At 38.8% G+C, this 25,007-nt stretch overlaps 1 protein-coding gene across 3 annotated transcripts in view; it reads left to right on the top strand.

The window, feature by feature from the left end:
- Sgpl1 (sphingosine-1-phosphate lyase 1) overlaps nt 1-25,007 on the top strand; it is a 52,200-nt gene that overhangs the window by 8,544 nt on the left and 18,649 nt on the right. For all 3 annotated transcript variants that reach the window (XM_015500530.2, XM_015500529.2, XM_048809408.1), the window contains 4 exons: nt 12,030-12,195; nt 18,454-18,521; nt 21,564-21,711; nt 24,547-24,623. In XM_015500530.2, the coding sequence (XP_015356016.1) occupies nt 12,030-12,195; nt 18,454-18,521; nt 21,564-21,711; nt 24,547-24,623 (459 nt within the window). The remainder of the gene's footprint in view (nt 1-12,029; nt 12,196-18,453; nt 18,522-21,563; nt 21,712-24,546; nt 24,624-25,007) is intronic.

Genomic DNA, 25,007 nt, shown 5'->3' with positions numbered 1-25,007 from the left:
CACAATTAATTTATTCATTCTGTAGTTGAAGAACATTTGTGTTTCTAGTGTTTTGGTTATTATGAATGTTACTGTTACATTCTTGAATTGCCTTTTGTAACCCTAAAACATAAATACGTAAGTACACTTCCTGTATCACAGTGTATTATGCCAAACAGGTTTCCAAAGTGGTTGTCCCGCTTTTCATACCTATTGGGTTTTCTTAATATAGAACTTTTAGATTTAGCTTTGGGCAACAAATGTTAATTTCTGTCATCTGCAAGTGAACACTTGAAGAGTCAGCACCAAGAACGCTTCCTGAAGCAGCATAGGTACTTTGTAAATATGAGATGCCCTTCCTTTTGAGTAGAGCCTATGTTATAATATTTATAATATCTATAAATATTAATAACATTTGATGGGAACAAAAAAGCCTTGATTTTTATTATTTAAAAGGTCCTGTTAAAAGTCAAATGTAGAGTTGTAAAAAACCATTTTTAATAGTTAATTTCATGGCTAAAATCATAATCCTCTGGAACATTTTAGAGTTAAAGTAGCTCTTGTGGTTTATTTACACTCTATGCTCAGTATTGGGGAGCCCATGGTATCTGGATGCTTCTTCTGAAGTATTTAAATGTACTGTTTTGAACTGCATTTTGGCAGATGGTTCTAAAATCGAATAGATTTAGTTTCTGAATTCCAGTCTTAATGGTGTCTAGTCTTTGAGACATTTGAGGCAAATAGAAAACAAGTTTTCTAACTCTTAAGAGAAGGCAGTCCAGGGCAGATATGAGAATGCTGTGGAGGACTTGTTCCTTATCTAGTTTTAATTTTTTTTATTTTTAAAAATGTGTGTGTGTGTGTGTGTGTGTGTGTGTGTGTGTGTGTATGAGTCAGTTTGTTTGTTCAGGGTGGAAGAAAACTTGGGGTGTATCACTCAGTCCATTTTGAAAAGCATTTTCTTCAGATGATTTTCCAAGAATCATGATGTAACAGTTAATAGCTTCTGTTTGAATGACTGAAAATATACAAGTTTATGATTTGCAAACATAGTGGGTAAGTGATTTAATTCTATTTTTTTGGTAGGTAAGAGGGCACTTGCAGCCTTCTGACTGATTTAGTAGGTTGTTGACTCAACATAATTCTTACTAAACTGAGGCGCAGCTCCTCTCTAAATGCATTTTATTACCACCATCTGCAAGAAAATATAACAGAGGTGTGGGAGTTGACCTGTTGAGAGCCTCTCTGACTTCTTTGTTATTTTGCTTGAACTCAGCAAAGGTTGCTTCTCCTAGCTGATTGCTTAGAGGAAAGGAAAATGTTTACCATCAGAGAATTCAGGCTTATCAATATTTATTAAGTATTTATTATCTGCAGTCATTTTCTTACCTCATTTAATATTTATAATAACCCTAGGAGTAGATGATAGTGGTTTTTTTTCCCCTGTGAATTTTTTATTTTTGCAGATGAGCAAATTCCAGTCACATAGAAGTTCAGTAATGTGACAAAGTCTCACAGCTTCTTAGTGATTGCTAAAGTTGGAGCTTTTGATTACCAGTGGTGACTTTCTAGGGCCACATAGCTGCCTTTCTGCAGAACACATCAACATGTCTTTCAGAGTCATAGAAGTGATAAGAAGTCAGTTCTGGGAGGACTCTAAGGTGACTGTCTTTCTCACATGTCCTAGGGAGTTGCTGTAGTGTGTACTCAGGAATTGCCAAAGAAAAACAATGGTTTTACAAAGTTTCATCATTTTAACAGTAATTATGTTTCTAAGTTCTTAAAAATATGCTTTTAGACAGTAATGACTTTCTTTGTCTAGTTTTATACATAATTGTCCTACAAATTTATTTTTCTCCTTTTTTGTTTTTCCTCTTTTTCAGTACCAGGGATTGAACCCAACAGATGCCCAACCTGTTTTTATTTTTTATTTTGAGATGGGGTCTTGCTAAGTTGCTTAGGGCTTTGCTAAGTTGCTGAGACTGGCTTTGAACTTGCCATCTTCCTGTCTCAGCCTCCCAAGCTGCTGGCATTGCAGCCGTGTGCCACCACATCCAGCCTGTTCTGCAAATGTCTAAGTTGCTTAGAAACTTATGTTCAATCTTATTTGGAGTTCAGAATTGTACTCTCAATTCTGGAATTGCAGTTTCTGCTGTCTTTGGCTCATTTGGAAACTTTTCAGAAGAGTCCCCCCTACCTTTTCTTTCTTAAAGAAAGCTCGTGAATCCAAAGAATCTTAGGGAGCTAGTCTTAGCTGAGAGAACATCCAGTGATCACAGATAGCATTGCTGGGTCATGGTGCTTTTTAAGTGTACAGCTCAGTGAATGTTTTGTATATTCAGAGATTTGTGCAGCCATCACCACAGTCAATTTTAGAACACTTTCCAAAGAAACCTTGTATTCTGCAGTCATTTCCTTATTTTCCTCTACTTCTAGGAAACTACCAGTCTACTTCTGTCTGCTGATTTGCTTGTTCAGGACATTTTATATTAAAAAAAGTTTCATTGAATTTCATATATGTAGTTTCTCATGATATGATCTTTTGGGATTGACTGTTTTCATTTATTACAGTGTTTTCAAGGTTCATCCATGTTTAGTATGGGTCAGAACTGCTTTCCTTTTTATTTTGGCTGTAGGGCTTTTCCTGGAGAATTTTAAATAGTGGCTATATACAATAGTGTTTCTAAAATTCTCACCTACCAAAGACATAGGAATCTTGGGCTTATTTGAATTGTAATAGGGCTTTTTATAATACTAAGGCCATGCATTGTTAATTAGGGAATATGGGCCCCAATGACTGGCCTTCAGGATATCCTTAACTCTTTTATAATTATTTATACAAGCTTTTATGTTTCTAATCATTTCTGGGGAGGGGTTGAGATTGGAGGAATTATAAAGATCTCTAGCTTTTGTTAAAAGATAATGTTCATCAAGTAAAATCATGACCTGCATATAGATATAAAATGAACAAGTTGAGGATTTTATTTTAAAGATTATTTATACATGTTATTTTTATTTATACATGAGTGCCACAGGGGTTATATGAGGATTTTCTGTACCTTTCTATCAGTTTTTCTGTGAACCTAAAATTGTCCAAAAAGTCTTATTTTTAAAAAGAAGATTTTACTCAGAATGAGGAAATCAGGCACATGTTTTAACTAGTTCAAAGGCCAGTAATATTGAAATGAATGTGCAAATGGAGGCAGAACTAGTTTCCACAGTGGGGAGGGAAGTCAGCTGAACCTTACAGGACCTGGCACAGTTCACTGGTTTATAGATGAAAGGTAATTTGTATTGCTGTCAGTCTTTAAAAGTGGCTCCTTGGAGACTGGACTTGGAAGGCAGACTTTTCAAAGGTAATTTATATAGGCTGAGGGTCAGTTGGAGACCCGCAGATAGGTACCTGTTTTATTCTTTAGAACAAATTTGCATTTCAGAAATCTCTAGGGAAGTAGCCTTAGCAACTTACTTAGGTTGTTCAGATGTTTAGTATTTCTCATCTCTGATAGCAGCATGACTTTCAAAGGGATGGTATTTTTACAAATAGTTAAAAATTTGGAAAAATCTGTGTTTCTTAATGACAAAGGTAGATAATCCTGTTAGTAAGACAGGTAAATGGAGGGAGAAACTCAGCTCTCTTCTTCCCTAGCTGTTGATGTGTTCAGAGAAATTAAGGCTGTTCTGGGTGAAGAACATGGGCTTATTTCAATAGATCTTACTATCCAAGAAATTCCCTTTTCTAGTCTTCAGAAGTCAATACACTTCTTTTGTACTTTGAAAGATAGCCTCTGTGCATATGCACAGTAAGTCACTTAGCTATATATTTTAATAGACTCTGAGAGTTCATAGCAAATTTAATAAGACATCATGTGCAAGCTTGAATGAGTTTTTCCCTTTGTCTTACCTAGTTACCTTAGGCCAAGAGTGTATTTACCTAAAAAGCCCATAATCACTCTTTTCCTCTGTATTGCTTGGCATGATCTTCTGCTTATGGAACTTAATTTTATGCATTTTACTCTTCTCTCCTCTTTTAAGTTCCTTAGAGTACCATGTACCACTGAGCTACATGATGTATTTTAGAAGAGAGGTTCTAAGAATTTAACTTGACATAATCATCCTATGTCTTTACTTCATTCTTTGTCCTGATAACAAGTAAATAAATAAAATGACCTTAAAGCAATGTTTCGCTCATTAGGTTTTATAAGCTTAGTCACATTGGTTTTCTCTGAGTGCCCTCCTGATGACGTGGGCACATTGTATTCTGTCTCCTTTCTGTAGCCAGGATTATTTTGTATCTCAGATGGAAAGATGCTTTCCTGATTATTCCAGTATTAAGTGAAGAGCTGTTAATTTTGGAAGTGCTTGTTGAATAGTACTGAGTATGCATATCTGACCCTGACAAAGTATGGCTGGAAGGGAACCTGTGGATTGTTAAACTTTTCAAGATGAACTCCTCAGTTACTGACATATTGACTCACATAGTGGAATCTTAGGGGAAGTATGTGGTTTTGCTGTTGATTGCCTAAGAAGCGATGATTCAGTCACTCCAAACATTTCTGAATCATACCAAGCATGGTGGTGCCCCTTGCAGTTACTTGGGAGGCTGAGGCAGGCGGATTGCTTGAGCCCAGGAGTTGGAAACCAACCTGGGCAACATAACAAGACTCTGTCTCAAAAGGAAAAAAAAAAAGAAAAATTACGTGTGTGTGTACGTACATTTTCCTTTCCTTTATCTGCAGTAACTACTGGTTACTTGGAATGATGTTTAGTTTTGTTGCTCAGTTCTCACTTCTTTAATGACCCAAGGGAGTTTTCCCTTTGGGCTTGTGATCTGTTTTGCTTGATAAACTCTAATGCCTTTTGAAGCTCTAAAGACAATAGTGTTTTCTTACCTGTTTGCTTTGCACTTGAAGTTCTGCAGAATGTAACAAGAAAGACAACCATGTTGAGTTACCTTTGGTTTGTGTATTTTTAGAACATAAGTACAGTAAGGATAAATATACTAACTCTTTGGGTTTATTTTATATTTTAACTTCACCCTCTAAACTGAGGTTTGGTCCTTAGACCATTTGATCTTAGGACTAAGGCAGTGGGTGAAAACAGGTTTTTCCTTTCCTCAATAGCCCATTCTTGCTTTAAAGCTCAGATTTCTGCTTTCTGGAAGAACTGCTGGATGTTGAATCATGCATTTGTATTAGAGGTGAAGAAAGTGAAAGGATTGCAGGGTGGAAGATTTTGATTTTCATTAGTGTCTGACCAAAGAATAAATATTAGCCAGGAATAATTAGTTGATCTAGTGGATTGATGTGGCTAGTCTCTTACTTGGACAGTTGGCAAGAAAGCTTAGTGGGTATCTGTTTCCCCCTTGGAGATCTGGGTAGTCACTAACTTTGATGATTGTGTCTAAGTATTATGTTAAGTTAGCTGTTGGATGATTCTTTTATAAAAGAAAGAGATGGGAACATTTTTAAATCATGGGATGCCTGTCAGAAACACCTGGGGGAGGTTTTTCAAAAGACACATTTCTGGGCTCCATACTGCACTTTTAAAGAACCTCTGGAAGGTTCATTAAGCTCCTTGGATGATGTTGATGCACCTGGTTTAAGGAAAGTGTTGAATAAGAAGTTATATTCTGGCCAGCCTATGGTAGTGTACACCTCTAAATCCAGAGACTCTGGAGGCTGAGGCAGGAGGATCACGTTTGAGGCTATCCTCAGCAACTTAGGCCCTAAGCAGATTAGCAAGACCCAGTCTTAAAATAAAGATTGAAAGGGCTGAGGATGTGGCTCAGTGATAGAGTGCCCCTGGGTTTAAGCACTAATAACAAAATATGCCTTCCCTGGGCTCAAACTAGAGTCAGAGACATATCAGAATCTAACCTTTTTTTTTTTTTTTTTTTTTTTTTTTTGTGGTACTGGTGATTGAACCCAACACCTTTTGCATGCCAGGCAAGTTCTGTATCCCTGATCTACATCCCTAACACTTTTAAAAAATTATCTTGAGACAGGGTCTCCCTGAGTTGTCTAGGCTGGTCTCAGACTTAAAATCCTTACAGGCATGTGTTGCCATGCTCAGCTCATTTTGTGATTTTTGAAGACAACTCTTCCAAAGTACTTTCCAAAGAACTTTCTAACTTTCTTTCTTTCAGTCTTTTGGGAGCAGATGAATAGTGTGAGTGGTGAAAGTCTGGCAGAATGAAGCTTGTAGTTTGAGAAGGCCATTCAGTAGCTTCCCACATCCCAGAAGAGTCCAGCCTTTGTGGACACCTCATCATCTGGCAGTGTTGGCTTTCTTGAGAGTAGCGAAGCTGTGGGCTCTTAATTTGGCTCTTGGAGTAAACTAGATGAATGGACTTAGAGAATTGGTAGTTTTGAACCTATTGGTCTTCTGATTTGTACCACAAATAGTTTGTTTCTGGAAAACTGCAGAGTGGAAAATGTGGAAAAAATAATGTACTTTTGAAACAGGAGGTTTGAGTCCTTTCTATGGCATTTTGAGCTGTGTGACCTTTGGACTCAGTGCCCTTGTCTATGAAGTACATATCACCTCTGATAGCCTGTGGTGTGGCTTGTCAGAATAGTGCCTATGTATGCAGCGTGGTTACAAATAACCAGCCTTTCTCTTCAGATTCAACCCACTACTACTGTCTACACAGCTTAAATAAGAGAGATGTGGGAGACGGGGAGGCAGAGACTTCCTGGGATATTAACAAAACAAAGCTGTCAAAAATTAGTGCGCCATTGTAATTATTTTAATCAAACAAATGTTGAGCTCCTGCTGTGTTAAAGATGCTGTTTTAGGAGGTGCAGGGGTTATGAGACCTATATACTTTCTTTTTAAAAAAATATATTTTTAGTTATAGATGATACAATACCTTTATCTCATGTTCTTCTTTTTTAACGTGGTGCCGAGGATCGAGCCCATGCCTCACCTGTGCTAGGCAAGTGCTCTACCATTGAGCCACAAACACAGCCCCTATATACTCCCTCTTATTTGCATTTTTATCAGCATCCAGTACCATAAGAGAGGTCATGTGTTGAAATCTTTTACTTATTCTCCCTCACTGGGATTGAATGCTTTGCCTCTAGGTCAGATTAACCCACAATCCAATAGGCTAATTAGTTTGCCCCTGTTTAGCTCCTCAGAAATAACCTGAATTGAGGCATCTCAGGTATTTAGCATATCAGATATTCAAAGAAGACTAACATGGTGTGAATAGGGAAGGAACTTTCCCAGAGCCCAAGTTTTATAGTTAATCTGCAGAGATCAATAACATTAGACTTTACTGTTTTGAGTGTCTCCTTGAGTAAGTGACAAACTTTCTTGGGACTCTCTGCCCCCAAGTCTCTGTGGTGGTCAGCAATCTGCATTGGGTCAAGCACATTTGAAAGGTACGTGTTATTTAAGGAGCCCAAGGAAGCTGGCTTGTGTGCATTTTGCTTTTGACTGTACAAACTGTAGTTTTGTACTGTGTAAAAATCAACACTGAAATTGCTGTTATGAGAAATAGTGATTATATTATATTAAGTTCTCATGCCAGCTCCCCCTAAATGTTAATCTGTAGTTGTAACCTAGCTACACAATTTTTTTTGTATATTTATTTGTTTATTTTTATGTGGTGCTGAGGATCGAACCCAGGTCTTTGCATATGCTAGGCTCAACCGCTGAGCCACAACCCCAACCCCTAGCTACACCATATATCCGGGATAGATTCTGCCCAGAATATGAATCATAACAGGAAAACTCTTGGGGTGTCACTGGACTGAAATGTGTTAAGGGATCCTCTGCCCAGGGACACTGAATTATGGGTTGAAAGAGTGCTGAATACTGAGTCAAGGGGCTTGGGTTCCTAGGTTTCACCCAGCATGAGCCTGTCTGTGCAAGGTCAGCCACCCATTTCTCTTCGGGCCTCAGCCTGTGAAGTGGGAATACTGAACTTGATTTCTAATGCTCTCTTTCAGCTCCTAAATCTGATGCTTCCCAAGGGCTGGGGTATTGCATCAGGATCCAACCTGAGGTTTGTGCTGTTTTCAAGGCCCAAAGGAACTACCTTGTCCTTTTTTTCAAGATAGGATGTGTTACCCCACAGAGCCCAATAATTCAGTGAGCTCTCAGTGCTATGAGGTGCTTCTCCACTGGGGACTGAATCTAGATTGTTTGTAGTAACCTAGAAGGACCTTAGAATGATGCCAGGAGATGTAATTTCTATGACCAGCTAGTCACCTACTCAAAAAGTTGTCAAGACCCATCCAGTTACAACCTCATGCTGTCTTCAGAATTAGAGAATTTAGAGATTATCTCCTCTTAAAGTATCCCTTTTGAATTCAGGGATTCCCATTATCATTTGATCTTAAGAATCAAACCTATTAACAAGAAAATATATTTTCTCTGAATTTAATTATATAAATGTTAATGAGGCATGTCTTCATATTTTAATTTAAAAACATTTAAAAAATTAGATTGCATTTGTTGTTCTTTGCTTTCTCCCTAATATAGGCTCTGTTATTTTTCAGTTTTGTGCTAGGAAGAATTGATTGCAGTCATTTTTTGACACTGGTAATCTCTAATTTCTGAGCAAATTAGAAGTTAGTATCTGCAAAAGAAAAGCTGATCTGAGTGATTATTCTTTCATCTTTGCATCATTGTATTCATTATTATGCACACTACCTACATGTGTGGTGGGGGGCAGTGGGGGGCGGGGAGGAGATATGCTGGGGATCACACCCAGGGATTTACACATGCTGGGCAAGTGCTGTACCATTGAACCACATCCCCACTCTTATACCTTTGATGACAGACTCTGTGGTCTTTCCAAGATTCTGAATGGTACTGCCACTGCTTTGTAGGATTGAGGTTATTGATAGCAATAGTAGGCTCTAGGGGATGGCCACCAAGAACTGTGGGGGGTGGACATTGCAGATTTGGTTGTTTCCATGGATGGCCCTCAAGGGAACTCAGTACTTGCAGTAATTGTCTGTACCACATTCTAATTACTAAGGGTATTGTCCTAGTCTATTTGGGCTGTGATAACAAAATGCCATAAACTGAGTGGCTTATAAACAACAAAAAATAATTTCTTATAGTTCTGAGGGCTTGAATGTATAAGATCAAAGCAACAGCAGATTGGGGGTCTGATGAGGGGCTAAAAGGTCTCTCTCATAGAAGTGAGTTCATACAGATGCTTCATAAAAACTGTCTTCTTTCTGTGTCTTCACCTGGTAAAAGGGATGAAGTAGCTCTTTGGGCTCTCTTGTATAAGAGCACTGCTCCTATGATGAGAGCCTCTGCCTTCCTGACCCAATCATTTCCCAAAAGCTTCCACTTCTTACACCACCAGCATTAGAGCAGTAGGTTTCAAGGTGGAATTTTGGGGGAACATAAACATTTGGTCGATGGCAGGTGTAAATGTTTTCAAGAAGCACCTGTTAAGCACCTGGCCTCTCTAAGCTTTCATGATCAGTGCATATGGATAGGAGCAGAAATATATGAAAAAGAGAAGAAATAATGCAGGTAAAATTTGATAAAAATCAATCAAGTCTAATCAAGAAAAAAGCAAGAATACAAAAATCAATATCAGTAGAAAGGGAGCTATCAGAGTAACCCTACAGATGCTAAAAATATATTAAGGTAATATTACTATTGTATACCAACATATACGATAGCTTACATAATGTGGTCTATATTAGAGAAGATTCCATGTGCTGAGAACAAAGTGTATTCAGTCATTGATGGATGAAATATTCTATATGTGTCTGTTAGTCTTAATTATCAATTGTATTTTTTACTTCTGTAGCTTTTTTATTTAGTTTTTGTTTGGAGCATCTATCCAGTAGTGACAAAGGCATGTTAAAGTCATCCAGGATTATTGTGTTGTGGTTTATTTGATTCTTGAAATTGAGAAGGGTTTGTTTGATGTACATAAATGCTCCATTGTTTGGGGCATAAATATTTGTGATTGTCATGTCTTGTTGGTGTATAATTCCCTTAAACAGTATGAAATGGCCTTCTTTGTCCCTTCTGATTAACTTTGGCTTAAAATCCACTTAATCTAATCTGAGTATAGAAACCCCTGCCCAAACCCATTTTTTTTTTTTTTGGACCGGGGATTGAACTCAGGGGCATTCCATCACTGAGTCACATCCCCAGCCCTATTTTGAATTTTATTTAGAGACAGGGTCTCACTGAGTTGCTTAGCGCCTTGCTTTTGCTGAGACTGGCTTTGAACTCATGATCCTCCTGCCTCAGCCTCCCGAGCTACTGGGATTACAGGTGTGCACTACCATGCCCAGCTCCAAGTCCATTTTAAATATAGGCCTACTGTCTTTCTTCTGGCCTTAGTACTCTGACTAATGAGTTTATTAATTTACTTGGCCCTGCCCACACTGTCCAAGTTTTATTCAGTACAAGTTGTGTGCTGGGCACTGTGCTGTGTGTTGGGGCTTGAGTACTGATGTAAGACAGATGTGGTCCCTACCGTCCTCTAGCTTTATTTTTACCACATGGAACCTCTGCCATTCCCAGTTTCTTTTATGCTTTTGCAGCTGTTCTTTTCTCTTTTGGTGTGACTTTTTTTTTTTTAACTTTTCTGCCTAGAGAATTTTCTTTTACCTTTGTAACTAGCTGAGGTTTTATCCTGATTTTCATTATCTCAAGTAGAGTGAGGTAGGGCTTCCTCAGTGATCTCTTAGATCTTACCTATGTCCTTCTATGGCTTTTCCTCTGAAGAGTTTTAGTTGTGTGTGTGTGTGCGCACGCGAGAGAGAGCCTGTGTAGGTATGCACGCACCAGGTATATAGCAACACACAGATGCCTCTCCTGCTAGGTTGTAATCTCAGTAAGGATCAGGAGCTATGCTGCTTACCCAAAGCTTCTCCAGCTTTGTGCCTTCAAAATGCTGAATAAGTGAGTGAATAAGAAGCTATCAGATGAACTTATTTTTGCAGGGCACTATGGGGGTTGTAAATAAGAAAAGAGCCAGTCTTCCTTCAAGGCCCTAACCTTGTAGCCAGCGAGATAAGAAATAGATGAGTAGACTGCAAGGCAGGTAGGGATCAGTTCTATATGGAGCTTATCATGAGTGAATACTTGAATTTAAAGGGAGAGATGAATTCTCACAAAAAATATTCTGGTAAGTTTACAGATGACAGTGTTTTCTTCTTGTTTATGACAGGGATACATTGTGAGGGATACAAATGATGATAAAATATGGAACCTGATGTAGAATTTTACAACTCAAGTAGAGCCTTACAACAGGGATTAGCAATCTGTAGCCTACAGGCTAAATCTAGGCCATGAACTAAGTGATTCTTACACTTTTTAAATTGTTGGGAGGAAAAAGATTTTGATGTGAGAAAATTAATATGAAGTTGAGATTTTAGTGTGCATTATTAAATTCTGTAGGAACACAGCCGCATTCGTTTGTTCACATACCATCTATGACTGCTTGCACTGCAGCAGCAGCAGAATATTTATAACAGAATGATTGATTTGCTATGTCTGGCCCTTTACAGAACCAGTCTGCTGACTGTTGGGTTAGAGAAGAAGAGAAATGACATTTTTATTGAGAATGGTGGCATACACCTATAATCTGAGCTACTCAGAAGCCTTGGGAATCACAAGTTTTAGGCCAGCCTGGGCAACTTAGTGAGAGTCTGTCTAATTTAATTAATAGGGCTGGAGATTGACCTGGATTTAATCCCCAGTACTGTCCAAGAAAAGGGTGGGGGGAACAGAGAATATTGGCAGTTGTATAAAAGCTTTAGAACTCATATGATGATCAAATTTAGCCCTCTTATTTTGCAAAATAAGCAGAAGATCAAAAATTGTGTCAAAGTCCACAGGGCTCACAAGTGGCAGTGTTACACTGGAATGAATGGTGCAGAAGCTTTCAGGGCTGTAGAGGATGATAAGATTATTGCTGAGGTAGGGCTGCATCATGAATGGCCTTGCCCTTGAAAAATGAGAGCTGAGGAACAAAATAAGAACAGGCTTCTTTTCTGACTTTGAATGTAATGTTTCTTTTTCTTTTTTTCTTTCTCTTGGATTTCTAGAAGGCCTTTGAGCCCTACTTCGAGATTTTGGAAGTATACTCCACAAAAGCCAAGAATTATGTAAATGGGCATTGCACCAAATATGAGCCCTGGCAGCTAATTGCATGGAGTGTCGCATGGACCCTGTTGATAGTCTGGGTGTACGAGTTTATCTTCCAGCCAGAGAGTGAGTATACTGTTCCTTCGGTAAAGGCATAGTGGAGTGTCACTAGCTGTGGAAGTCATGGCTGATGGGTTTGGACTAGTTTCTTGACTTTTGGTTCAGTTCCAGTTTTTAATTTTTTTTTTAAATGGAGAGTGATAGATTGTTTCCTGGTTGGTAAAAGAAACCAAATAGGATTTTTGGGTAACCATTACTGTTTATATTGATTTTTTTTTTTTTTTTGCATTTGTACCTTATATAAAAACTCCTCAGAAAATTAGTCATTGTAAGGATCCACAGATGTCTCAGTGTGGCATATGCCTTCTTCAGTACCTAGAACATAATTGTGTCACCTGGAGTTCCCAGAGCAGAAATTTCTTGCTTTCATTTAGGACCATCCTTTTCAGTAAAGACTAAATGAAAGTAGAACAGCACTCATGCAACTACCATTTGCGTGCCTGTTACCTGCCAGTCACTGAACTAGGCTCTGGGGATATCTGCATAAATAGTATAGGGTCCCTCTCCTCTTAGAGTTGAACTTCTGATGTCAGGGGACAGTGGTAGTGACTGAGGGAGCCAGATCACCATGGGGAAGAAGGAGGCTATTCTCAGGGAATGCAGAAGAGAAGTTTCTTAGTGATCTGCTTGTGAATCCTCCACCCTTCCTAATGTGTAAGCTTTGACCCTGCCAACTTATCTCCTCCCCACTTAGAAACATAATTGCATGTAACCTTCTTGTGAATTATTTTCCCCCCTGCAGGTTTTGCTGGGTAAGTTTTATCTGATCACACCTAAATCCAAATAGTAGATGTGGTAGTGGAGATTCTGGAACACCCTCATCCACCCTTTCCCCATTCTTATGAGGTTGTCTTAGTTAATGCCCTTGGTATAAGAAACCAGTACCATTGCTTATTGTCTTAGTTAATGCCCTTGGTATTTGAACATTTGTTCAAAATGTTTGCAATGCTTTTGTCACTCTGATCTCCCTGATAATATCTGTTTATCTGTAATTTTTCTGCTTTTCATTCTCTTCCCCAGGAAAGTCAATTTAGAAGCCAGTTTTTTTCTCTTTACCATGCAGATAGCCATTGAGCTATTCGTGTAGCATTGCAGAGTTGGGCATAACAAACATTGCAGAACATGACAACCAGGGAGCAAGTTCCACTGCTTTTGAGCTTTAAAACTAAAGTGGAAATGGGAGATGACTTTCTTGCCTAAAATTATTGTTCACTGTATCTTTAAAAACCCTGTCCTGAGTTTCTGTTCCCAGTCCTTTCAAGATTTTATCATTAATTTTGACAGAGTAGACTGGCCTTCCTACTGCATCCACTCAGTGGTTTGGTGTGGATGCTGCCTGTGTTTGTCTATCCAAGCATCTTCCTTTCCCAGGAAGATTTGAGTCAGTGACTGCAAGGTGAAGTGCCCCATTCCAGAGGGCTCCAAGAAGTAGCAGTAAATGTTCTTTCTTTCTAATGGGATAAACATAACATAAAATTTACCATTTTAACCACTTTTAAATTCAGTTGCATTGAGTACGTGCACACTGTTGTGTAACCACCACCACTATCCAACTACAGAACTTTTTTTTAATATATTTTTTTTAGTTGTAGATGGTCACAATACCTTTTTTATTTTTGTGGTGCTGAGGATCAAACCCAATGCCTCACATGTGCTAGGCAAATGCTCTACCACTGAGCCACAATCCCAGCCCCTACAGAACGTTTTTATCATTGTAAACTGAAACTATTTCTTTAAAAAGTAATTATCTTATTACTTTCCCTCTAGCCCCTGGCAACCATCATTCTGTACACTTTTCTTTTAAAATAGTGTATTTATGAAACCAGACTAAATTTAGAGCTTTTTATATTTCTTTGCTATAATTAGTAGTAATCTTAGGTATGCTTTAAAAATTTTTGTTAATTTGTTTTAATTAACAAACAAAAATCATATCTATTGTGCATCACATGCTGTATTGAACTATGTATACATTGTGGAATGGCTAAATTGAGCTAGTTAACATAGGCATTACCTAACGATTTCCATTTTTTTACAGTTAGATATCTACTTGCATTTTCAGTTTTGCAGCTCACTGTGCCAGGCGTGTAACTTAACTGAGGCACAGTCTTCTGCACCTGGTATTTACTTACCTCCTTTTTATGTTTAAAAGGGAATGTATCCTTGCATTCCATGAGAAAAGTTAACGATAGTATATTAATAAGTTGTGCCATCTAAATCTTTGTGGGCTGAATTCCAAGCCAAAGTTGTTTTGTTTTTATTTGTTTTTGTGTTTTGGTACCAGAGACTAAACCCAGAGGTGCTTAAACACATTTGTGCTGAGCCACATACTCAGTGTTTCTTATATTTTATTTTATGACAGGGCCTTGCTAAGTTGCTTAGGACCTCACTAAGTTGCTGAGGCTGGCTTTGAATTCGTGATCCTCCTGCTTCAGCCTCCCAAGCCACTGGGATTATAAGCTTGTGTCACCATACCTGGCTGTTTTGTTTTTAATAATACATATTTTTCTTTTTATAAAAATAGTTCATGTTTATTGTAGGAAATCTAGATATATGAATAAGCCATAGGAACAAAATTAAAATCTTGCTACCAAAGGATACCGCTATTTGTATCTTTTTCTATGTCTAATTTCAATCAGGTTGACCCATACAAAAGGTAGTTTTTATGTCAAAAATTGTTGAACACTGATAGTTTTATACTCCTTTACACATACACACAAAAAGCAGTTATTATTTTGTAAATTCCACATTGAATTTGAGATGCAGATCATAATATCTTTCCTCCAAAGATTAGGGATAATTTTAATGGAATTGAGGGGTTTTTTTCCCCCTTAGCACCTTGATAAGGTAGAAATATGCTACCTATTGCTAAACAATCAAGTTATTTTTAGTGTATGGCATTAGAGGAGTCTAAAATCTGGACTCATATCAAATTTGGCTGATTTTTACACTCTGCATTCCTTTCTGCGGGGGAGACAGTCATTCTGGAACCTCAGGGTGGAGACTAGTGAAGGTAAGAAGTGGGAGCAACAAGAATCTGAGCAGAGGTCAGCCGTTCTGGAAGGCACAGTCTTCCTAATTCTCTGTGGTGATCAGTCATAGCGATGCCTCCATACAGTAGTGTTGATTCTAACTGTGGGATTGTCCATAGCACATTAATAGAAACCAATTTTATGGGGGGGTCTTTAGCCTGGCTTCCTCACAATCAAATGGGCATAATATTACCTACCCTAATTAGTTATTTGTGTGAAAGGAATTTGTAAACTGTCAAGAGCAAAACATTGTTGTTCTTACATTGGCACTTCTTATTTTAGCTTAAAAAATTCTTATTAAAATTCTTTCTTAAAAATTGACAAAAATTAGGGCTGGAGTTGTGGCTTAGTGGCAGAGCACTTGTCTCGCACTTGTGAGGCACTGGATTTGATCCTCAGCACCACATAAAAATAAACAAAGATACTGTGTTCATCTATAACTAAAAAATTTAAAAATATTTTTTAAAATTGACAAAAATTATATTTGTGATGTACAAAGTGATATTTTGAAATATGTATACATTGTGGAATGGCTAAGTCAAACTAAACATACACTTTATCTCCCATGCCTTTTTTGTAATGAGAACACTTAAAATCTACTCTCTAGCAATTTTCAAGTATATAATATGTTATTATTTACTGAACTCACCGTGCTGTTAATGAATCTCTTGAAGTTATTCCTCCTGTCTGACTAGAATTTTGTATCCCTTGACCAACATCTCCTCAAATCTCACTTCCCAACCATGCTTGGTAACCACCACTAAAAAGTTTTGTTTACTTTTCTTTCTGTATCTCCAGGGACTTTACTTCTGAGGTGATCGCTTAAGTTCACATGATATTTCACTTTAAATTTCTCCATTATTATGCTGTATCCATTTCTTTTGCTCTGTCCCTTTTTTTCCTTACAACTTTCACAGAAGTAGTTTATTCTTTTACTTTCCTCCGTGGACACATTACTATACTTAAGGAAGGCTGGCCCAGTCTGCTGATTTTTAGATAATTTTCTACCTCATTAATTAATTAGTTAATTCATCTGTTAAAGAAGCAGTTCTGAGTCTTTATAAGTAACATCGTTAAAGTTGAATAAGCTGGTTACAGTGGTGCCCACCTGTAATTCCAGGAACTCAGGAGGCTGAGAAAGAAAAAGAGTTAAATAACAAGCAGCTTAAGAATCCCATGTTGTTATTCTTATTTGATAATATTAAAATGTGCTTGGGGAGAATTTTTAATAATGTAGAAAATGCTCACCATGAGAAGAGGATGTGGTTACATAAAGAAGGCCTCGGTTGTGTATTACAGTGTGTAGAACTTAGGACTGGAAGGAAATGCTCTGAAATTCACACAGAAAAGTAACTACAAATTAATGGTTTTAGTTCCTTTGTCTTACTATTCAGACTGTGTGCCTTGGTGACTGGTTTTGTCCCAGGCATCCACAGAGTGTTGATGATAGAGGGAGGTGGAAAGACAGGGAATGGCCTGAGCAAAAATAGAAGCCAAAACAACTAGCAGAGCTGCAAGCTGTCACGTAATAAAACACGAGAAGAGGGAGGTCGCTCTCCATGGTAGTGGAATGGAGAGCGAGTGGGAATGCCCGGTCTCCTAGACATTCAGGAAAAGTTCATGCCTGGATAACAGCTGGGTCTAGATTATTACAGTCTGATTTGGGATAATAGAAAATTCCTACTGTGCATTTGAAGTAGCATAGATTCCTGGAAGTCCTGGACTTAAAAAATGAAGACTTCAGTTAAATCCCTGTTGTCATTGATCTCATCTGTGGCCTTCAGCTAGTGCTCAAGCTGGGTCATCTGTGCCTTTTTTTCTATTGGATGGTGTGTAAAACCTTTTAGACCAACTTCAGAATATTGTGGTCAGTCAGTTGAGACATTTTCAAATGTGAATATATTAGAAGGCATATCTGTCTATTTAGATGCCTGCCATGTATTTGTAATTATTATAATTGACAAAATCAGATTTCTGTGTTTATCCTTTATACTGCCTGACAATATGGACTTTGATTTCTATGATTTTCAAGCTCTTTTTAGATTCAAAAAATGTTGCTAGGATCTGTGTTGGTTGAGAGACTGGAGCATAGATCCAGAAAACAAAAACAAAAACACAAACATGCTCAGCCATTTGGTTCAGGGAAAGGAAGAGAATTGTTGGTCATCTGTGGAAACCCTGGGAAAGTCAAGAACTCTGGGAAGAATACATCTGACATTTAACTGAACAATTCTGCTTCTGAGTCTATCCTGTAGATATTCTTGTATGTATGCACTGTGGTATATGTTACAAAGTTAGTTGTTTTGGCCTGATTTGTAATAGTACTATTAGAAATTATCTATATATCTGTCAGGGGAAGGTTAAACGGATCATGGTACATTCATATAGTGGGATAATTTGCAGTTTTAAAAACGAATGAGTGAGGTAGCACTGATCTTTTGTCTTTCTTTTTTTCATTGCAGTACTAGGGATTAAACCCAGAGGTACTGTTCCACTGAGCTATGTCCCCAGTCCTTTTTATTTTTTGAGACAGGTTCTCTCTTGCCAATACTAGCCTTGAACTGGTGCTCTTCCTGCCTCAGCCTCCCATGTAGCTGGGATGACTGACGTGTGCTACCACATTCATGGAGGAAATACAGTCTTTAAGACATTTCTGAGTGGAAAAACAAAGTCTCATATGGTGGTAGATGGTTACCTTTTGTGTAATAAGGGCAACAGATAAGAAGATGCCTTTTTTTCTGGTACTGGGAGTTGAGTCCAATGCCTCATGCATACTAGGCAGGCACCCCACTGGGCTATGCCCCCAGCCCTTTCTTTCTTTTCTTTTGAGACAGGGTCTTGCTAAGTTGCTCAGACTAGCCTGAAACTTGTGATTCTCCTGCCTTAGCCTTCCTGATTACAGATGTGCACCACCATACTGGCTAGGAATGTACTTTTGCTTTTACTTCATATGTGTAAAGAAACCATTGAAACGTAGGCTAGAAACTAATAGAAGTGTTTACTTGAGGGCAAGATGAGGCCTGGAAGAGAAATACAAGAGAAAAACTTTCATTGTAAATATGTTTAAATTTTCGACTATGTAAAACTGAATTTAAAAGTTTTTTTTTTTTTTTTGGTAATAAAAAAATTCCATAATTCATAGGCAAGTGAGGTTGTGAGAGACATTGAATAATTGCTCTCTTGGACTAGCAGATCATATCTATGAAAATTTATTTGACTAATTTTCTTCTTATAGGTTTATGGTCACGCCTCAAGAAGAAATTTTTTAAGCTTACCAGGAAGATGCCATTTATTGGTCGCAAGGTAAGTGAACTTTCCTTAGGTCTTTTCTCACCCCTCAATAATCATACTTCTTTCTGTTTTTGTTAGATTCTTAAGGTGGAGGGGTGATTTTGTTGCTTACCTCCAGGGAAGATTTGGTGGCAGTATCTGGAGACAGTTTTAGATTGTCACAACTTTGTGGCATGGTATTGGCATCTAGTGGATAGAGGCCAGGTGTGCTGTGACATATCCTACAGTGTACAGGCTACACCACAGCAGAGATTCTCTGGCTCCAGATGTCAAAAGGGATGTCAGGGTGGTGGCACATGCTTGTAATCTAGCTGCTCAGGAGGCTGAGGCAGAAGAGTCTCAAATTCAAGGTTATCCTGGCCAACTTAGTGAGAAGGACCCTAATCTCTAAACAAAAGTTTAAAAAGGGCTAGTGTATAGATCATGAGGATACAGATCAGAAGTAGAACACTTGCCTACAAGAGAGCCTGAGTTTAATCTCTAGTGGAAAAAAAAAAAAAAGTCAAAAGGGGACAAGGTTGAGAAACCTTGACTTAACCCTTTCTCCAACATATTTGGCTATAGGAGGGATGATGAGAGGCCTGTTTCAGACGAATTTGAAAATAGAAACCCTGAAGTGTTACTGAGCTTTAGAACATCATTTGGCAGGGCTGAGTTGGACATTTATCTAGGGGTTAGATTGGGATTGGCACACTTCTATAAAGGCCTACCTAGGAAGCATTTTAGACACTGCAGGCCATACTGTGTTGCAGCAGGAGGACACAGGTTAAGGAATGAGTCTGGTTGTGTTCTGGGAAAACTGTTCACAAAAACAAGCCAGCTTTGGCCTCTGGATGCAGTTTGCTTATCCCAGGTTTAGAAATGTCAAGAGATAACAGCCATTCTCTTGCTCTTTGAACCTGTTTGCCCTCTCCACTGTGTCCTCTCTATTCTCACCCACATTGGGATAAGATATGTTCCTTGGTGTCCTCAGACTCCTTATCATAGGCAAAGATAAAACAGGGCAGGCCTCTTGCAAGCTCTAAGGAAGGCAGTTGAGGCCTTGCTATTATCATACCCTGCTGTACCTTGCCCCTCACCTTCCTTTGATTTTTTCCAACTTTACCTGCCTTCAAGTGTTTTTTCAGTTTATCCTTTCCTGGGTGGGGAGGGGAGAGGCTGGAAGATAGGCTGGCTCATAGAGGTTAGCAGGATTCCCCCTTAGCATTCCCTGCATTTTTTTTCCTCTTAGGCTTCTCATTTTCTTCTTCAATTTCAGAATTTCGAGATAAATAAATGCTAGGGTTCCAGAACCCATCTTTAAATTTATAAAATAACAGAATTGGGAGATCCTTAGAGATGATCTGGTTACCCTCCATTTTTCAGACACAGATTCTGAGGCTTAAAGGCAAAAAGTTATTTATTTCTTCTGTATGTACACATGCAAGAATCTGTTATTCACTTATGCAACACGTGTTATTGACATTTGCTCAGTGTCATCATGTACTTCCCTGGTGCTGGGGATAGGGTGGTGAACAAGAGCAAGTCCTTCCTCCTTGTGGAATTAATAGTTTAGCAATGACGACAGAAAATAAACAAGTAAACAAGTTCATAACAATTTTATTTTGAAATAAATGAACAGATTAAAATTGGGTAATGTGATAGAAACTCTGAGGCAGGAATTGGAGGTGGGAAAGTGCTTGCTGTGTTTTCTAATATTCCTCTCATTGTTGTTTTTAGTCTGCTTTCTTTTATTATAGTATCATAGTCCACACAAAAGCTCAGCTTTCCTGGTTTCTTCCTGTTGCGGGGTCACTGTGTGTTCAGCATAATTTTTTATTTACAACTTTTAAAATATCTCTATGTCCATAGATGCCTCGGCATTGCCTGAGAGTGTGGACTCTGCTACCTGCCAGCGCTGACATGGGATGCTATGTAGACATGCTTTAAAGAAGTGTTTTTCCTGTGGTTTCTCTGAGGGCCTAAGAAGATCTTGTATTCTAATCATCCATGACTTGGACTGAGAAAGTCTAAATAGTTTAGAGTGAGATCTTGGAATCAGACTTTAACAAATACATCACTGAAGCTCTAGCACTGTAACATGGCACAAATTGCAACCCTTAGCCCCTCCCCAAACTTACCACCAGAGACCTGCCTCTTACTCTGCTCTATTGTTTTTTTTTCCCCTAGCACTTTTCATTACATGGCTTTTCATTTTCTGTCTCTTTGACTAAAAGTACACCTCTTGAGATCAGGAGTGGTTTTTTTTTGCTGTTTCCCACTGCCTAAGTTTGTTTTGTTCACTGTGTAACCCTGACCTGCAGCAAATATTTGTTGAACAAATAAGTAAGGGAATGAATGAAAGAAAATGGCTCAGAAGCTGTGGTTATGGGAATGGAAAAGAAATAACCTTAATTGATAAATTACTTAGCAGAAAAGCCCTTAGTTCCTCTAGGATTTCAGGGTCAGATAGTACAAGCTGTTGACAGCAGCTTGAGGAGGATACAGTTATCCGGCAGCTCCTGAAGTCTTGTGCTTATACATGGGCACTTGAAGGGGCTCTCCAGAGTCCTAATGTGTACTGTGAATGTCTCCTGAAGTTGCTTATCACTTGCACAGTGACCAAGATCCCTTTAATACAGTGTGGTGGGTTTCTTGACTCTGCTTTTTCTTTTTCCATATATGCACTTCAGGCTGCTACCAAGACAGGGACAAAGTCCAAATATTGCATTCAGATTATTGCTGATTTCAGCAACTGCAAACCAAGTAAGGCAGTGGTGATGTCAGCGTGGCAGAGAAAAGGGGTGTAGAAAGAAATTGAGCATATCTTTGACCTGTAGAGAGATGGTTGACTCTTCAAACTTCTAAGAGACTGTTGAATATGCTCGGTAAACCGTCAAAATATCACATCTTTTTATGAAAAAAATAACCTGGTTCAGTACTCCTCATGCATTGCTTAGTGTTGAGCAGTTGATTGACTGTCTAATAACTGGCGTTTGTATACTCTCTAATGCGTCTTCTTGCTAATTTTTTTCTCTCCTTTTTTTTTTAAACTTTGTCTTTCTACCTTTAAAGATCCAAGACAAGCTGAACAAGACTAAGGAGGATATCAACAAAAACATGTCATTCTTGAAAGTGGACAAAGAATATGTGAAAGTTCTCCCCTCCCAGGGTCTGAGCTCATCTGCAGTTCTGGAGAAACTCAAGGAGTACAGCTCTATGGGTAAGATGCTGTTCAAGTGTGTTTTGTCTCCTTCCTTGCAGATGCTGATTTTGTCATTGTGTAATGTTCATGTTGGTTAAGAGTAACTCATTCCTGCACAGCTAGGTGCAGTGGTACAACCTATACTCTCAGCGACTCAGAAAGCCACTTCAGGAGGGTTGCAGTTTCAAAGCTAGCCTCAGCAACTTAGCAAGACCCTTTCTCTGAAATAGAAAGGGCTGGGGATGTAGTTCAGTGGTAGAGCACCTCTGGCTTCAATTCCCTGTATAGCAATTAAAATAAAATAGCTGGGTATGGAGGTGCACACATGTAATCCCAGCAACTTGGGAGGCTGAGGGGCAGGAGGATGGTGAATTCAAATCCAGCCTTAGCAATATCAAGGCACTAAGCAACTCAGTGAGACCCTGTCACTAAATAAAATACAAAATAGGCTGGGGATGATGTGGCTCAGTGGTTGAGTGCCTCTGAGTTCAATCCCCGGTTACCCCCCAACAAATAAATAAAATAAAAATAAAAATAGCTCATCTCTAATCTTTATATTTTCAAGAGGGCCAAATTACATAATTTGAAAATTATTTTTAGATTCATCTTTCATCCATAAAGCAAGCAAATCTCACAGACAGTGGAACTTGGTTTCGTTTCTTTCTGGAAGCATAAATAAAACATACATTTGTGTTTAAAAAACAATATATGTAATACAAATGGAACACAGAATCATATTGAAATTACAAAGTCTGTATGAAGGCACGAAAGAAAATAAAAGTCATTCAGATTTCATAGTCAGAAGGTGAACACAGGTCACGTATATCAGATAGGTAAAAGTAGGTATGGTCTTTCTCTCTAACTCTACCTGATGTCCCTGTGTATCTCACAGTTACACAGTGCTTTGTGTGTGTGTGTGTGTATGCACATGTGCATGAACATTTATGGGAAGGATAAAGACAACAAATAGCTTGAGGTTTAAGAGTGTAACCCCTGGAATCGGCCTGGATTCCTATACTGGTTTTGCCACTTACATGGTAATCCTGGGAGAGTTATTAACCCTCTGTCTGCCCCATTTGCTCCATTTCTACAGTCTCTACTTCCCTGGTGACTGTGGGGATTAAATTAGATCATACATAGAAATGTTGTGTGGCATACCTGGCATGTAGCAGGTGTTCAGTAAATGTTCACAATTATTGCTGCTATTTTTAACACACATTCATGTTTATTATAGAGTAAGATTATATTACAATTACTTTATTTAAAATATGCTTTTTAATTTGGCTTACTTTTTGATTTATGGAAAAGTAGCAAAGATGATACAGAGATGTCCTCTATGTCCTTCATCCAGCTTCTCCTGATGTTAATGTTGTACATGACCGTGGCACATTTGTCAAAACTAAAAAATTCATCTGGGGACAGGACTATTATCCAAACTACACATTCCGTGCAATCAGTTCTTTTTCTTGTTTTTTAGTTGTAGTTCTACACAATACCTTTATTTTATTTATTTATTTTTATGTGGTGTTGAGGATCGAACCCAGCACCTGGCATGTGCTAGGTGAGCACTCGACTGCTGAGCCCCAGCCCCCCATTCAATCAGTTTTTCTACAAATGCCCTTTTTTCTACTCTGGAATCCAGTCCAGAATATTATGTTGCATTTTGACAACTTTACAAATTTCTAATCAATGTATATTGAATTACTGGTGTTAGATGGTACAGCATTAGATATAGTGCAATATGTGATGGTATAGAGCAGGGTTTAATACCCTGTTTAAAGATTTACATGATTATGAGGGCTGGTTGCTGCCACCATTCCTTCCTCTTTGGTTTTTAAGTCATGGTTCCTTACTATACTCTCTAACATAGTAAAAGAACAGGAGATAAAGCCACGTGTCCTATTCTTAAAAGGCTGGTGACTGTGGGTCTGAAGATACATCTGGTACCCAGCAGTGTCCTCTAAGGAAAGAATGAGAGTCAAGCCAGTAGTGAGCCAGAGCTTGGCAGATGACCTTAAGAGTGAGGAATTTGTTAGTGTACTTGCTTCTCAGCCTTCTGTCTTGTAAAGCTGAAGGTCTTTGTTTTGTGGGGCCTGTGGCTCTGTGCGGTTTTCAGTTAGTGTGTTTCTGTGAGAGCTGTCTCACTATTCACTTTCAGTAGGGCACAGTCACGCTATAGCAAAAAAGGACCCGAGACACCCACATCAGCAAATGTGTTGGTATAAGGTAGAATGTCTCTGGAGAGCACCAAAGACAGGAAGTGGGAAGTCCGACCCTCATTCTGATCCCCCTTTTAGCCAGCCTCATCTCGGGGTGACTGTGCTCCTCATTTTGAGTGGTTGGCATATGCAGCTGGAAACAGGAGGCTGCTTCTCTGTGGGTTTCCAGGCTTATAGAAGAAAGGGCCCTGAGGCCAGATGCTCTCCGCTTGTCCCTCCTCATGGCCAGTGCTCTGTGTGGCTCCAGCCCTGAGGATAGTGTCCTGAGAATTCACACTTTTGTGTTGTTCTGCCAACCTGCCCACAGCAGTTCTTACACTTGTGACTGGACAGGAAGGTAGGGAAGGAGGGTTCGTTAACAGAAAACAGTCACTCTAAAGCCATACAGAGAACAGAGAATAAGTATAGGTAGCTTTTCTGCTGAGAGAAGGGGCTGAGGACGGGGGCAGCATTATCACTAGACTGTCTGAACAAGTTTTTTTCTTTCTTAATTTAGTGTAAGAATGACATGATTTCACCCAACTTTTGTTTTCTCCTGTGCCCAGAGGGGTTTCTGCGTATTTGCTCTTTTAGAACCTAGCTGTCTTCCCTGGGCACCTGCCTGCTGATGGAGTGACCTTGACTTTCTCCACAGATGTCTTCTGGCAAGAAGGAAGAGCCTCGGGAGCAGTCTACAGTGGGGAGGAGAAGCTCACGGAGCTGCTTGTGCAGGTGAAGATGCAGCTCTAGAGCCTGGGTGCTGCTCTGTGTACTTGACCTCATTTTTCTCCTCCTTGTAATTAAATAAACTTAGTTAAGAAAAAGCTGCTTGTTGAATAAAACCACAGAGGTTTAGAAATTTTCTCTTTACACAGACATTCATGAATATGCATAATATTGTTACCTCTTCAGTCTGTAACAAAAAGTAAAATGTTATTTATGTTTCTATGTTTTGGAGAATCCCTATGAAAAAGGCAGAGTACTAGGGAAGGTAGTCCTATCATTTGAGCTTTTAATGGTAGGACAGAATTGATTTGACAAGAAGACACAGCATAGTGTCATTTAGTCATAATTTCCTCAAATCACACAACCTGAGATGAGCAGTATTCTCACTTA

Source organism: Marmota marmota, unplaced genomic scaffold (assembly GCF_001458135.2).
Source record: "Marmota marmota marmota unplaced genomic scaffold, marMar, whole genome shotgun sequence".
Taxonomy (NCBI): Eukaryota; Metazoa; Chordata; class Mammalia; order Rodentia; family Sciuridae; genus Marmota; species Marmota marmota.
Note: the sequence above shows the minus strand (reverse complement) of the source record. Positions and strands in the feature narration are given on the sequence as shown.